At 39.2% G+C, this 14,813-nt stretch overlaps 1 protein-coding gene across 1 annotated transcript in view; it reads left to right on the top strand.

The window, feature by feature from the left end:
* FGD6 (FYVE, RhoGEF and PH domain containing 6) overlaps nt 1-14,019 on the top strand; it is a 77,483-nt gene extending 63,464 nt beyond the window's left edge. Inside the window, 7 exon segments of the mRNA XM_010008067.1 lie at nt 3,475-3,577; nt 4,081-4,227; nt 5,729-5,831; nt 8,491-8,618; nt 9,337-9,465; nt 11,748-11,896; nt 13,983-14,019. Of these exon segments, the coding sequence (XP_010006369.1) occupies nt 3,475-3,577; nt 4,081-4,227; nt 5,729-5,831; nt 8,491-8,618; nt 9,337-9,465; nt 11,748-11,896; nt 13,983-14,019 (796 nt within the window).
* Nucleotides 14,020-14,813: the final 794 nt, after the last annotated feature.

The following is a 14,813-nucleotide window of genomic DNA, read 5'->3' as shown; positions in this document are numbered from 1 at the left end:
GAAATACAACCTATCTGTCTTCCACAAAACAGGACAGATTTGTATTTTTGAGGAACTGATTAAGTGGTAGAGTAAAAGCAAATCCTGTTAAATACATGCTGATATGTAGGGGAAAACGTCTATATACTGTTCTCATCAAGTTGGGCAGAGTTTCAGACATTCTTTTGTCTTGACCTTGAAATCACTGGAATTACACTCATGTTACCAACTGAAGTTGCTCTGATATGCTCTTTCTATTTTAACTGTTGCTGGTTTTGTATCTTTGGAGTGTTCAGCTGTTATTTTTATGGTGGCTGGAAGTTATGTGTGTGCAAGAGCCAAAAGTTACACAACAGTGACAAAGAGAGATTGAGTTTGCTTGGGATGAAGGAGGTGCTGGGGGCCCCAGGTGTAAATAATGGTTTTCAGACTGTTATCTCTCTGCAAGAGAGGCTTGCTCTGTTGTGGTGTAGGAGGGAAATAAGTGAAAAACTACCAGCAGTAGGTGTTTGCATATTTTTTTTTTCCCCAATTAATTATATTGTTTCTATTGATAAATATCCCAGATGTGAAGAGAATCAGTATCTTGTCAGTACAGACTGCATCTTGCTTTTGATGGTACCTCATTCTGACAGTTTCTTGGCTCCTATGTGTTAAAAATCTCAACTGCAAAACTGTTCAGAGTCACTCTGCAAATGGAAAATTTCACATCTGTGCTTTTTAAAATAACAAGCATTATGTGCAGTGTACACCAAAGAGATTCTGAAATTATCCTGGGGGCTCAGATTGGGAGGGGAGTGATAAAGCTGGTGAAAGATTGCTAGTAATAAAATGTAAAGCAGTTAATAACAGAAGTATAGATTAATGCCTAGACAAGAGCCTTTGTCACTTCAGGTTTAGTTTTAATGACTGCATTAGTATTCTGCTTTATCTAGCGTAGGTCGGGGTTCAGTTTTCCTGGGATATCTGTAGGAATGTGTATTGTTTCACATGGTACAATGCAGTATTGTACTAGAAATCTCTTAATCAGAGAAACAAGTTAGTGCATCTGCATGATACAGCCTTGTGAAGTAAAGCTTTGGTCCTGAAAACAATAGTCGTGCCAGCCTGATGTGGTCTGAGTCCAGCTGGCCCCATCAGGCAGACATAGCTGCATCACCTACCCGAACATAAGGATAGTTCCTGCAAGTCTAGCACGGCTGGGAGAGGTGCCCTAAGGCTCTCATTCTGGAAACAAGAGGCGTGTGCTTCTGTCAGCCCTCCTGGGACCACTGAGATGCTTACTGCATCGGGCAGCTGTGATTGTTGGTCCTAGCACGTATGTTTGCCAGAAACGACAATTGCTGGGGCTCTCTACAGTCCATTTAAAGTTATCTGCTGTTTTGTTAAATCTTAAATAAATTAATAAAGAAATCTAAAAAAACCCAGCAATTTTAGTAAACAAAATGACTGTTGGAAGGATGGAACAAACCCTGGCTCTGCAGTGAGGGAAGTGTTAGGGCTGTGCAGCTGTGGGGGAGCGCTGGGAGTGACAGCAGAACAAACACTGCCTGTTCTGCTGCAGCAAACCATTACATCAGTTCAGTGCTGATGGCACCACACCGCCTTTGCTCTTCAGTTCTGAAGGATTGTAAACAACCCTAAAGGCTAGCACTAACAAACCTACCTCTTGAAATGACAGGGCATAAGCCATGGTAGCTCATTGTGCAAGCAGCTCCATCTGTAGCACTCCCCACATGATCAGGGGATGCTTAATCTGCAAAAACTGGGCCACCTTTAAATTTAATTATTTAATGCAGTTTTAGGAGCCTAATTAAATGCAGCTAGATTTTGAAGAAGCCAAAGGAGTTGATTAGTTATTAATGTTATGTAGCTAATGCTGACCATTCTTTCCGGATGAGGAAGCAAAGGTAAATAAACTGAACAAAATGTTCCATTCAGTGTGTGAGATATTGGGACAGACAAGAATACATTTCTTTGCCCTTGCTTGTATCTTATTTCCTCTCCTTTTGTACCAATTTTGTTGCTGTGTGCTCTAGGTTGTGTTTTCCCCATGTGCCTCAGTGACATTTCCCCCATGTTTGCCTTACCAGATTTGTCCTCTTTGATTGTGTGTAGTACTGAGTTTCATTCAGTTCAAAACCCTTCAGTTCAAAGTATTTTCCTTCGAGGTTCAAAGATGATCAAAGCTTCCAAATTCACCTACAAAGGCAATTAAAGAATAATCAGTGTTACACACCTAATTTATGTAAATAATTGTTTTCTTCTTCCCTAACTTTCCTTTTTATATATTAATCACTTTTAGTTCCTCCATTTAAATAAATTAATCTATTTGATACTATTTAAGAAGTGGGGAATTAAAAAAAGTGTTGGTAGTAGATGTTCATTTAAATTTTAGAAGCCCTTTTTAAGCTGCCATGACATGTTAAACTTGCAGTTTATAGCTGTTCCTCTGCCACAAAACTGCTTTCTCCTTCCTCAGAGCACCTTCGATGATGCTGGCACAAGAATCTGTTCAGTTGTGTGATTAACCCAGTTGATAAATTGATCCAGAGGAAGGGCAAGACCATAACTTGCTTTAATACAGATTTGTTTCCCAGTCCAGCCCAGTGCATAGCTGTGTGTGTTCTGGCACAAGGGTAAAAATGAGACCCAGTGGCTTGAGGGGGAGTATGGCAGACTGCCCTCTGCAGTATAGATTTATTCTCTATGAAAGTACTGGTGTGCCTACAACCAGAGAAAGTGCTTTGGCATTGGATGTTACCCAGTATAGCTGCTGGCTTCTGCTGTGCCCTGCACTCCCTGCTGCCTGTGCTGTGCCACTTCAGCCTGAAGCTTTCCTTGCAGTTGATTAGTGATCCACCAGCAGTGGGATAAAGAGAATACAATAAACTCATCTGTTTATCTCTGTTTTAATCAGTTGAAAAAGTTGGGGGTGGAATCAAAGCAGCATGACCCAGTAGGAGCACAAGGCTGGGAACAGAGAGTGTGTTTCTTTTCCTGACAGAAGCTTGGGGTTTTGCAGTGTTTGGTATAACAAATTGTACACTGAGACAGAAGGAGAGGGGGGGAAAACTCTTGCTGAAATTTCAGGGTCCCTCTCAAGGGATAGGGCCCATGCCTTTCTCCTGGGAGCACCATTTACACCAGTGTTACTCAAATTATTCAAGGGTTCAGGGAGAAGGCAGAAGCAATGACATACATGCCTTGAAACAATCACATTTTTTAAGGAGGAAAGGGGGAGGGAACCCACATGCTAACAGACAAATGATTTTTAATATTGGTCAACACAAATGACTGATACCATGCAGGCAGTTAAAAAAAAATGATGCCAGTTTCAGTAGGAACTGGAAGCAGTCTATGAAACAGAACTTGAAAGAGTTAAGTCAATGTGTAAAAAAGCTAGTGGAATTTGAATTCTACTCAACACTTACTTTTTAGTTTTAAAATTAGTAATAATAAATTGATTTTTTTTTTTTTTTTTACTCCCAACAGTTCGGCTACAGAAAGAGATGAGTGGTTAGAAGCTATCTCCAAGTCAATTGAAGAATATACAAAAAAAAGAATCACATTTAATCCTAGCAAAAGTCTTGAAGAGGTATATCACACAGCTATTGTTGATTTGTTCCTTTTTTAAATATAAAGATTCTTTGCAGGTGTTTGGCAAAATGAAGCATTCCATGATGAATAATAAAACAGGATGGTAAATGATAAGTGAACAGGTAACAGTGATATTTCACAATGTTATCTAATTCTTGAAATTAAAATTGTTTTCTTCTGAAATACCCAAACCAGCTTTCTAAATTCTGTCAGTACTCTTGCAAACAGAAAGATGAAATTAAAAGGTTTAAAAAGTATCTGTTGATATAAACAAACTGGTAAAGCATGAAAGACACACAACCTTTTTGAACTAATTAAATGCAGCTCTGTCTTCAGCCTTGCATTATAATGGTCACTGATGAAATAGTGGGTAACATTTAAGACCATTACAGTTTATCAGAGAAGGCTTTCCATCATTATTAGTCAACCTGTGATCACTGATTAAAAATAATCTTATTTTTCATCACTGAATTTAATGGTATTCCGTTGCTGTTCTCTCAGGCGGATCCAGAGAAACAGGAAGAAGACAGTCCACTGGGATCAAAGGCTCCCATCTGGATCCCTGACACTAGAGCCACGATGTGTATGATCTGCACAAGTGAATTCACACTGACGTGGAGAAGGCATCACTGCAGGGCATGTGGAAAGGTTGGGCCATTCTGTGATTACCTTTTCTGTTAGTCAATCAGGTTCCTTGTGTGACAGGTACAGATGGTGCCTGATTGCAACACAACAACTCTGTTATGGGCACGCTGTGCTCTGAGACAGTTATAAGGATTAAAAACAACATATTGGGGTGGGTATTTTTAGCATAAGGTGTTTTGACAGACTGGTGTTCAACTTCTTAGCCTGTTATATTGTCACTATTTGACTCAGGTTCAACAACAGTGCTCTCGATCCCTTCCCCCTCCCATCCAGGTGGGGAAGGAGAGAGAGACTTGGCTGGATTGAAAACTAAACTACACAGCTTTAATTAAACACTAATGATAAAATACAATTATATACATATAAGTTCAGAAAGTGTACAAAGCCCCTCTCGCCTCCCCCCACCCCCAGCAACTCCCACAGCATCCCCTGAGCTGGGAACAGTCCCGAGAAATCCCCGAGCTGCTGCTGGAGAAAGAGCAGAGTGATGAGGGTCAGGAGAGCTGGAGCCTGGGGGTTGATGGTGATGAAAGGACGGAGTCCTCCCCAGACACCGGCCATGGATGCAAGAGAAGGGAAGAAGAAGAAGGAAGGAAGTTGTCTTCTGTGATCTCTGAGCTTATGTAGAGATAGGAATGGAATATCTCTGGCCAGTTTTGCTGTCTGTCTAACTCAGCCTCCTATGGGGGGGTCATAGATCTCCCCATAGTGTCTGAGCCGGCAGAGTAAAGATGTGACCTTGAAGACCCAGCAGTTAGAAAAACATTCCTCTCTTATCAGTCTTAGTTGGAACAGACTGGTGCTAGTTAAAAGAAAGCTCACTGAAGTAAAAAAAAGCCAAAAAAAACAGTAAAAGGAAAATTGTCTTCATCCTGGCTCAAACCAGGATATGCTTATTTCTTCTTTTGCATTTTGGAGTACTATTTATGGTTGTCTTCTGCTGTTTTATAGTACAAAAGAAGAATGTTAGCTGAAGTGCGAAAAATATCTTCCTCACTATTTTCATAACATAAATAATTGTTTTTAAGTTGGTACCAAGCTATACTTATGTACTATGTACTTAGTACTTAGGAAAGGTATATTTAATAAACCTTTCTTTTTCTTGTTTCAATCAAGTGAAAGCACAGAATTCAATGCAGTTGAGACATCTATGTTGTGCAGATTGTCAAGAGAGCTATGACTTTTTAGTTATTTCTTTAAAAGCTTATGATTTACACAGTTCAGTAACACAGTAGGCTTATTCTACTTTTCATGGATTGTTAACGTTGGCTCATTGACTTCTGTAATTCCATGATATTTTTAACATTTAGAATTTTAAAATTTAGAGGAGGAGAGAGCAGCATGTTGGATATAAGGACACAGGGAAAAGCAAAGATCTTAGGCACTATTTTAGGCTGAAAATGGTTTATTTCAGGATCTGTTATGGTCTTAACTGTGCTGAAGTGAACATCTCTGAGCATTTGATGATTTACAGGTGTACAAAAATGCTTGTATCTGTTTCCAGATTGTCTGTCAAGCTTGCTCATCAAATAAACATGGTTTAGACTACATGAAAAACCAGCCAGCAAGAGTATGTGATCATTGCTTCAGGGAACTACAGAAACAAGGTAAAGAGAACCTTCACAAAAGGTGTTATTTTTGTAACAGTTACAAAGCTGGAATGTCTGTGCCTCGGCTTTACTGCTGAGTTACTGCTAATTCTGCTAGTGCCTGAAAAGTTACCAGGCATCTGAGGTTGTAAAAGACCAAACAGGTTTCTGAATTTGCAACACATTGGCTCTTTCTTCCAGAAATATGCATGCATTTGCCCTATGGTAATGACATGTAGCTTATGCTTCTTTCTTTTTTGAGGTAACTAGTGTTACATTGCTTTTCGTTAATCATGGGGTATAAGTGTACATCCAAGTCTTTGCATTTTATTGTGACCTCCCAGTGGACTCATGTGCTGTTACTGTCAGTGACTTGTATGCCTGTAAATGTGATTTTTGCCAGCTAAGCTGCTGAGATACCTGAAGTTCTAGGGCTCTATAAAGACACAGACCTTAATCTTACTGAAGCTGCCCCAAGCCTTGGCTCATCTGGAATTCTAGAAGTTCAAAAACATCTGCACTTCAGTTTTGATGGCAAACTTCTAACTGTTGCCTACTGCACACTGGCAACATGAATTTTTCTGTGTAAAGCACCACAGCTAGAGCCAATTTCATTGAAGAGCTTTCAGAGAACCTGGTACTACTGATGCCTGCTGGCAAACAAGGGTTAGATAGCCTGATGGTTGTAACATTTGCTTGGAGAGGAGGTCCAGGGTCAGTTTTCTTCTCATCCTGAGAGAACTCAAATGTGTCTCTTTGAAGATGCTTCCATACCATTATGCTGAAACGAATGTAAAAATCAGTAGAAACACTTCCCAGTGAGGTAGGAATCCAGTCCCATCTCTCAAGACTTGCTATGAATTCTGAACAAAGACCCTAGTATAACATAAGCAAATGAGCCATAAGCAAGGACTGAAACAGTTTGCTGCCCTTCCCTCTGGCAGAGGCTCCAGTTCAACACAAGCTCTCTAGGGTATCAGGAAGTCTGTGACGCCCCGGTTTAAAAATCAAGCTATAGCTTCCAGCATGCTGGAGGTGACATCTGTCATGGGGATGGGAAAAGCAGCATCGACAGCACTTGAAGTTGTGCTTGGGTGCCTTTGATGACAGGATGGGTTGCCTGGACCTCTTGCATGTCGCTGCGTTGGGCACTAGAGGCTGCTGTGCTGCAGGCAATTGCAAGTGCTTTTAGCAGTGAAAACAGCTGGAGAGCAGGTACAGTAAAGCTGGCAATCCAGTTACTCTGCTGCTTATTATTTCATAGCCTCACTATGTTCACGGACAACTCTAGAAGTGTATTTAATGAAGCTACTTTTTCCATGTTGGGGTGTAAAATAGTGGTGGATATTGCTAGAAAATGAGGTTTTAAAGGAGTGAAGTGTTGCAGAAGTTTTCCAAGAGAGATGAAGGAACTGCCTGCAACAGTAGAGAAAAAGAGCAGCACACTCTCTGGAGATGGGAATTTCCAGAAGTGCATGTGTGATGGCATGATGCTGAAGAGGAGCCCTGCAGCATATGTACTGACAAAAGCTGAGAAGATACCAGATACAGAAAACTGAAGAAAGAGAGTTGGGGAACAGAGGTAAAGCACAGACTGGACTGCAGAGGACATGGCTATAAACTTGGTGTGGTTTTTAAGAGTTGAATTTTCACCCTCTTTTTGTTTATTTGCAAAGATAGTTCAACATCAAAAAAACAGACCTCGAAAGCAAACTAGACCAGTCAGATTAGTTGTAAATGTTTTGCAGATTTTTTTTTCTTGATTGTGACTGGGGAAGATTCTAACTCCTGGCAGTGATGGTACTGACAATGTAATTCAACACTGAATTCAGTGTGACTAGGTGTTAATCTGTAGTACTGTGTCACCATTTGACTCGGGTCCGACAACAATGCTCTCGATCCCCCCGTCCCCCAACCCAGGTAGGGAAGGAGAGAGAGAAAAAGAGAGAGACTTGGCTGGATTGAAAACTAAACTACACAGTTTTAATTAAAACACTAATGAATCATACAAGAAAATATATACAATTATATACAGATATATTCAGGTATGGGCAAAATCCTCTTGCCTCCCCCCACCCCAGCAACTCCCACAGCACTTCCCTGAACTGGGAAGAGTCCCGAGGAATCCCGGAGCTGCTGCTGGAATAGAGCAGAGAGTTATGGGGGTCACAAGAGATCAAGCCTGAGGATCGACGGTGATGGATGAGCAGAGTCCTCCCTGGACGCCGGCCATGGACGGAAAAGAAGGGAGAAGAAGAAGGAAGGAAGTTGTCTTCTGTGATCTCTGACCTTCCTCTGAGCTTACGTAGATATATGGAATGGAATATCTTTGGCCAATTTTGCTGTCTGTCTAACTCAGCCTCCTACGGGGGGGTCACAGATCTCCCCATAGTGTCTGAGCCAGCAGAGTGCAGGTGCGGCCTTGAAGCCTCAGTAGTTAGAAAAACATTCCACTGTCTTACCAGCCTAGCAGAACACACTGTTGCTAGTTACAAGAAAGCTTGCTGAAGGAAAAAAAAAAATCAGTAAAAAGAAAAATTGGCTTTATCCTGGCTCAAACCAGGACATACTGTAATTAGAATAAAAAATTCAGCTGCTTTTTAGAAAAGAAGCCCCATGAGGCCTGTGTTTAGTCATCTGTGGCATGAAAGCAATATATTCATCCTATTCATTTTAGATAACCAGTGCACTCCTAAGAGCGGATCCCCAGTCAACCATAAATCTCCATCAAGTGCCTTGTCTACAGTATTACATAGTATTCCCTCTGGAAGAAAGCAGAAAAAAATTCCTGCAGCCCTCAAAGAAGTAAGTGATTTATTGGTCAGAAGTAATGTCTTGCTGGTATTATATCATCACTGTTAACAATGAAAAAAAAATTCTATATTTTAGCCAACTTCTCTAGGATCAAAAGTGGAAATTTGTCTGGAACAGTAGTTTGGACTTCAGTTTGAAATAGGCAGGGACCTGTGTGCAGTATATAAACTGCATAAATACCTGTGAAACTGTGATTCAGAGAGATAGTCAGAACTGTAATTTCTTTCTTGCTTTTCTGTGTTTCAAGGAACTGTGATTTACCTCTGCACCAATACTCAATGAAAAGATTCCTGCTCCAACTCAGCTCTTGGCTTATGATTAGGAAATATAGAACTAAACTCTGCCTACATACACCGGAGGTCTTGGGAATGGGAGGAAGTAATTTTTCTGTTTATATTAGAGTGTATGTTCTTCAGCTGTATGTGGTCTTCAGTATTTCAGCTCTCCGTTATCCTGTTGCATCCAGTTTAAGTTCCAACTCATAGTGAATGCAGAAGCCTCTCTTACAGAGCAGATAAATGGTGACAGACAAAATTATTTTTCTTTTAGCCATCTCAGTTAATTAGCAACATTAACTTGAGATTAGGTAAGAATTTCAGTATTTGACAGGACAGGTTTCAGGAGATTTGTTTTTAAAAAGCTGTACTGTAAAAACCTGGATAGATGCATAACTCTTGGGTGTTGGGGTGTTTTGTTTTTTTCACTTCAGGTTTCAGCAAATACAGAAGACTCTACAATGAGTGGCTACCTACATAGATCTAAGGGCAGTAAGAAGCCATGGAAACACCTATGGTTTGTTATAAAAAATAAGGTGCTATACACATATGCTGCCAGTGAGGTAAGATCCTATGTATTAGAAATCAAATATCCGATGACAATACCATATTTGTAATCAAGTAGTTAATTTTTATAATCTAGAAACAACCTGTGAGATTAGATCACCTTACAGTAATGGATCTGATTGTGATGTAGTGTTTCGAAAAGGCCCAGTGAGCTTGGTACCATAATACACTGATAGAGCTCTGCTGTTTCTGATTCCAGACCTAGCTTGTGAGTATCTCTGCACTGCACTCCATTGCGCAGTTGTAGGTATGTTCTGAGTCAGTTGGCTGTATGGGGGGCTCTTTAGATGCATCGCACTGGACTAGTGGCAAAGCCAACATTATAAAAGCATCTTGAAGTGTTTTGTTCTGCAGTTCCATAAGGTATTTTCAATTCTTCAAAAATGAGCAAACTAAATCTCTTGACATCTCAAACTATCTTCTGCAACCTGGAGTTAATATACAATGCTGCAGTAGAAAATTAGAAATGCATCTGGTCTAATGGCATCTGCGTTTTTATTTAGAATTTGTGGTCCTATTGCTGTGTGGAATAATCTCTAACCAATATATATAAGCTTCGCACTACATCCCAGTGTGCACTGAGGATATGATTTTATTGCATCTTATAATGTTTTGCAATATATGGATGTATCATAGCACTTGAAGATCTTGGGGTTTGCTGTTTTGTATTACACATTACAGTTTGCTAACAGCTTCCAAGAGCAAAATAACCAAAGCATCTGTTTAAAAGTATTGCTGTTCCTCTCTTTCTTTCAAAATGTAAGACCGAGCATATTCTGGCCATGTAGAGAATTACTGTTCTTCACCCACACTCTAGTTATTTCATGGTTTGTGCTGAGATTTGTTCCTGGGTTTTTCCTGCTGTAGTGCCAACCTTTATTTTAGCATTTCTGAATTATGTCCAGAAGCTGTAATGTTATTTCCACCACAGCATTGGCAATAGGCACTGGCAAAATTAGGTACAAAACAACTCCTTTTGCAAACATTTGAAAAATATTATAGAACATTTTGTCTCTTCTGGCAGTTGCAGAGGAGACTTCAGCAAATGTAAAGAAAGGCGCGTTAGTCTGTGACAGTCATCTTATTTTCTTTTGCTTGTCTTCCTCAGAGATATCAGCCTTCTAGAGTAGCTTCAGTTTGCAGCTGGCAATCACAAAATTAACCCTCTCCTATTTTCTTCAAACTAAGGAATATCTGTCTTTATTATTCACCTTGATGAGCCGTTGCAGGAGACATTGTTTGGAGAGTCTTAGGGGAAGTTTATGATGTCTGGTCCAGTGTGCTCTTAGCCAGGAAACTCCACTTTAAGCTACTTAGATTTGTTCTAAGCAATATGAAGATTAGTGGTAAGAAAGACCACTTATTAGTGTTACAAAGACCTAAGATAGTGAAACATGTTGGTGTCTTGATTGCTTTCCAATATAAAAGAATTTTGCTTGCACAGGAGACTTACTTCTATGTAGTGGCAAGTACCAAACTCTTCACCTGATTTGTCAGTGTTTATGTGCATTCTTTGTTTATATTTTCTATCCAGAAGCATGATAGGACCCAGCCTAGTTGTTACAAAACACTATTTTAGAAATTGCAGAGGATGAAAAGACTTTTTTCCCTTTGACAAAATGCTGTGTGTTGTATTTATTAGTTAAAGATAAGAGTGTGAAAAAAGGAAGCAATTCTGATGAATGAGGAAGGAAAAAGGTTGCCTTTTGGCCAGCTTGTCCCTTTCCTAGACAGCACCTTGTGAACACTCGGCAACTTTATTCCCCACCCTGTTAATTTTCAGCAACAGAAAATGAAATAAACTGAGCCTTCAGAAGCATTTGAGAGAGCTTGAGAACATAGGTTGCACCCATAGCTCCTCTTTCTAGCATAGTCAGTGCAGGTAATAGCATCCCACATCAATCCTGAGACCTGGAAACTTCTTGGGTTATTGGAGAGACCATTGGGCCAGATAGACCTTTAGTCTGCTGCCAAGTGGTTGTTGATCATTTCATACAAGAAGTCCTTACCAGGCAGAAAAATTAGACTATGCAGTGAAAGACAAGGTAGAGGTTATCAGGGAAATCAAAGGAAGAATGTTGAAATCTATGAGGTTTTGTTATTTCCTCTTCCCTGATTCATGCATGGAGGCTATGAAAAGCAGCATTTTGTGCATGAACTTGTTTGTTGTATAATCTGTTGCAGTGGTATGGTGCATGAATTAAGTCTAAATGCATTCCTTAGTGTGTCTTACAAGCTCTTATTTTGTCTTGTCTGCTTTTTTTCCTCTGTAAAATAGGATGTTGCAGCATTAGAGAGCCAGCCTTTACTGGGATTCACAGTCAGTGAAGTAAAAGATGAAAATTCAGAGTCAAGAGTGTTCCATTTACTGCACAAAAACACTTTATTTTACATATTCAAAGCAGATGATCCCCATTCAGCTCAAAAGTAAGAAACAATTTTAATTAAATCTGTTACTTTTTTCTAGAAAATGTTTCAGAAGTCATGGATGTTAATATTCACAGATTAAGAACGTGTACAAAAGATGCATATTATACAATATGTAAATAAAAAAATCAAATTACTGAAACACAAGGTCCTGGTTTCATTAGGACCAGGATGTAGCAGAGTTTGGAGTCATATTTATCAATTTCTGCCTTGTGTGTTTTATATAAAATAGCCTAGAAGCTTGGTCATTAGTCAATAGAAAACATTTGCTATGTGAATTGTGGAGTAAACTAGAAATCTGCATTGAACCAGAACGAGTTATCTTGTGTCTGTGCCTAGTTTATCTGACTGCTTTCACAGCATTTTACCCAAAGGAATTTTGCATTAATAAAATACACTTCATGCACTAACTAGTCCATTGTTAATACGTAAACATTCAAATGGCTGCAGGTATAGTTTTGTGCAAATAGGGATATTCTAATAACAAGGAAATACCCAGGACAACTGAAAATTTGGAACAGCTGAGAACGTGCTTAATGACACTTCTCTACACATAAAATCTAGAAGTCTTTGTTTGATTTCAGGGGTATTTTGTCTGGCAGATGCACACAAATGTTTCCTTGTGTCCTGGTTTGAGCCAGGATGATGAGTCTTGTTTCCAGTGTCCTCATTTGTACTACATACAAAAAACTTTAAAAATCCAGGGCATTCAATAGCTTTGTTTTCCTATTCAGACAATGGCTTATGTCATCAGTAGGAAAACTAGAAATTGGACATACTCTTATTTTACTGAGGCTAAGAATAACATTAAGTACCCCGAATTGCAAGTTTTCTCCGAGTATTTAATATCCTTAGGAGATTTGTGCAGAACTTCCATTCCAGAATAAATGCTGCTTTAATAGCATTAAAAGAAAAAACAAAGAATTGCTGTTGGCCTGTTTCATGCTGGACAATATATTTTCCTGTTAGGGCTAAAGAAATACCTGATGTATTTGTGTAAGTACAATATCACATTTTAACAGATGTTCACTTTTTTATAAGCTTTGAAATTTTTCAGTCTGGTACTATGCTCCAGGCTTAAGCTTTGTATGAATTTTGTTCTATTTATATTCCATTTTAGTTATTTTAATTAATAAATGTCAGTGGAAGATAAAGTGAGCTCTAAAATGTAAGGGATAGAAGTTTGTGTTTCATGTTCAAACACTTAGACATGCTTGAATATGTTCATACCAAAAGCTTGAATTCAAAGAACATACACACAGTTACCAAATCAATTAAACAGTCAGGGCAAGAAGGAGCCAGCATTTGTGGCTAGTGAATGCTCAGACAGGTTTAAATTTCCACAATAAAGATAATTTTACAGTCTTCGTCTCATTCAGTTCTTGCAAGATTTTCACTCGGGGAAAAAAAATATCAGTATGTAGGCCCCTTAATTTTAAATGCAAACAGTTCAGCCTTCACTTGGAAGACAGAACTATTTCATTTTTTACTGTATTTGTCAATGTGGCATTGGAGTGCTTCAGAAATACCAGAAGATGTTTCAGGTCAGAACATTCACTAGATCATCTAGTTCCAACCCCACTGCCATTGGCAGGGACACCTTGCACTAGACCAGGTTGCTCCCGTCCAACCTGGCTTTGAGCACTTCCAGGGAGAGGGTATCCACAGCTTCCCTGGGCAACCTGTGCCAGTGTCTCACCACCCTCAGAGTGAAGAATTTCTTCCTAATGTCTACCCTAAATCTATCCTCTTCCAGTTTGAAACCATTCCCCGTGTCCTATCACTATATGCCCTTGTAAAAAGTCCGTCCCCAGCTTTCTTGTAGCCCTTTCAGATGCTGGAAAGTCACTTAAGTATGGAAGAGCTATGGAAAAAAGTTTCTATAATCTGGCATTGTACTGATATCTAATGGATCTAGAGAGCTTTGTATGTTTGGAATCATTGGCTAGATTCCTGGCATTTGCACTAACAAACCAACTGGGAATGAGAGTATGATGTTAGTTCTTGGGCCAATCTGTAGCTAGTCACAGCAGTATGATTTATACTTTTCTCAGCAACTTCCTAACAGTGTTTAATTGTCTAATAGGTGGATAGAAGCTTTTCAAGAAGGCACCATATTATAGCAGTGTCAGCATCGTGTCTGCAAGTTTAAAGGAAAATGTCCAAGGATGGTGGTGAAACAGAATAAAGCAGCTGTTCAAAGAAATGGAATCCTGCCACCTCAACCTATACAAAATTGTATATTTGTCAGGATTAGGAGTTGTTGCATTTTGTAGTGTAAGGTAATATTTTTTTAAGAATTGTGTATTTCTGTGTTGATATGAAATGTTATTTATTAAATTCCAATGTTTACTTTAATAGTCAGAATTACTTGTGACATCTGTCATGAAGTCCCAAGTGCCCATGTCTTCAGGATGGCAGGTGGCTGGTCAACATACTCCCAAAGTTTGTGCTTTTTAAAAAACAAAAAAGCAAAAACCAAAACACAAAACAAATCTGTTGCAGTTGTACAGTTCCTCATGATTTATGTATAGGTCTTGAGTTGCTGATGCTCACTTTACAATTCAGCAAGAACAGTTCAGAATAGGAATTTCAAAGGTTTTGGATCTTCATTGGCTATGTAGACTCCTTGATGGAAAGTTGTATAATGTTGCTGCTCCTTTCTTTGAATGGCAGTTGAAATCTTGCATACCAGTACTTTAAAACAGTACAACAAATTCTGTGTCACAGAAACAATTGTGAAGTGTATTTTGATTATTAAAAGAGAGAAAATGGAAAAATTTTTAAATGGATTTTTCAATAAGGGAGTTAGGGCACTAGAGCTTTTACAGTACTACAGAAGCGAAAGAGACTAAATGAGTTATTTTCAAACAATTGCAGGATATATTTTCTTTCGTTTCCAGTAGTATTTTAAAAC

Source organism: Chaetura pelagica, unplaced genomic scaffold, assembly GCF_000747805.2.
Source record: "Chaetura pelagica isolate M959 unplaced genomic scaffold, ChaPel_1.0 scaffold50, whole genome shotgun sequence".
NCBI lineage: Eukaryota > Metazoa > Chordata > Aves > Apodiformes > Apodidae > Chaetura > Chaetura pelagica.
Note: the sequence above shows the minus strand (reverse complement) of the source record. Positions and strands in the feature narration are given on the sequence as shown.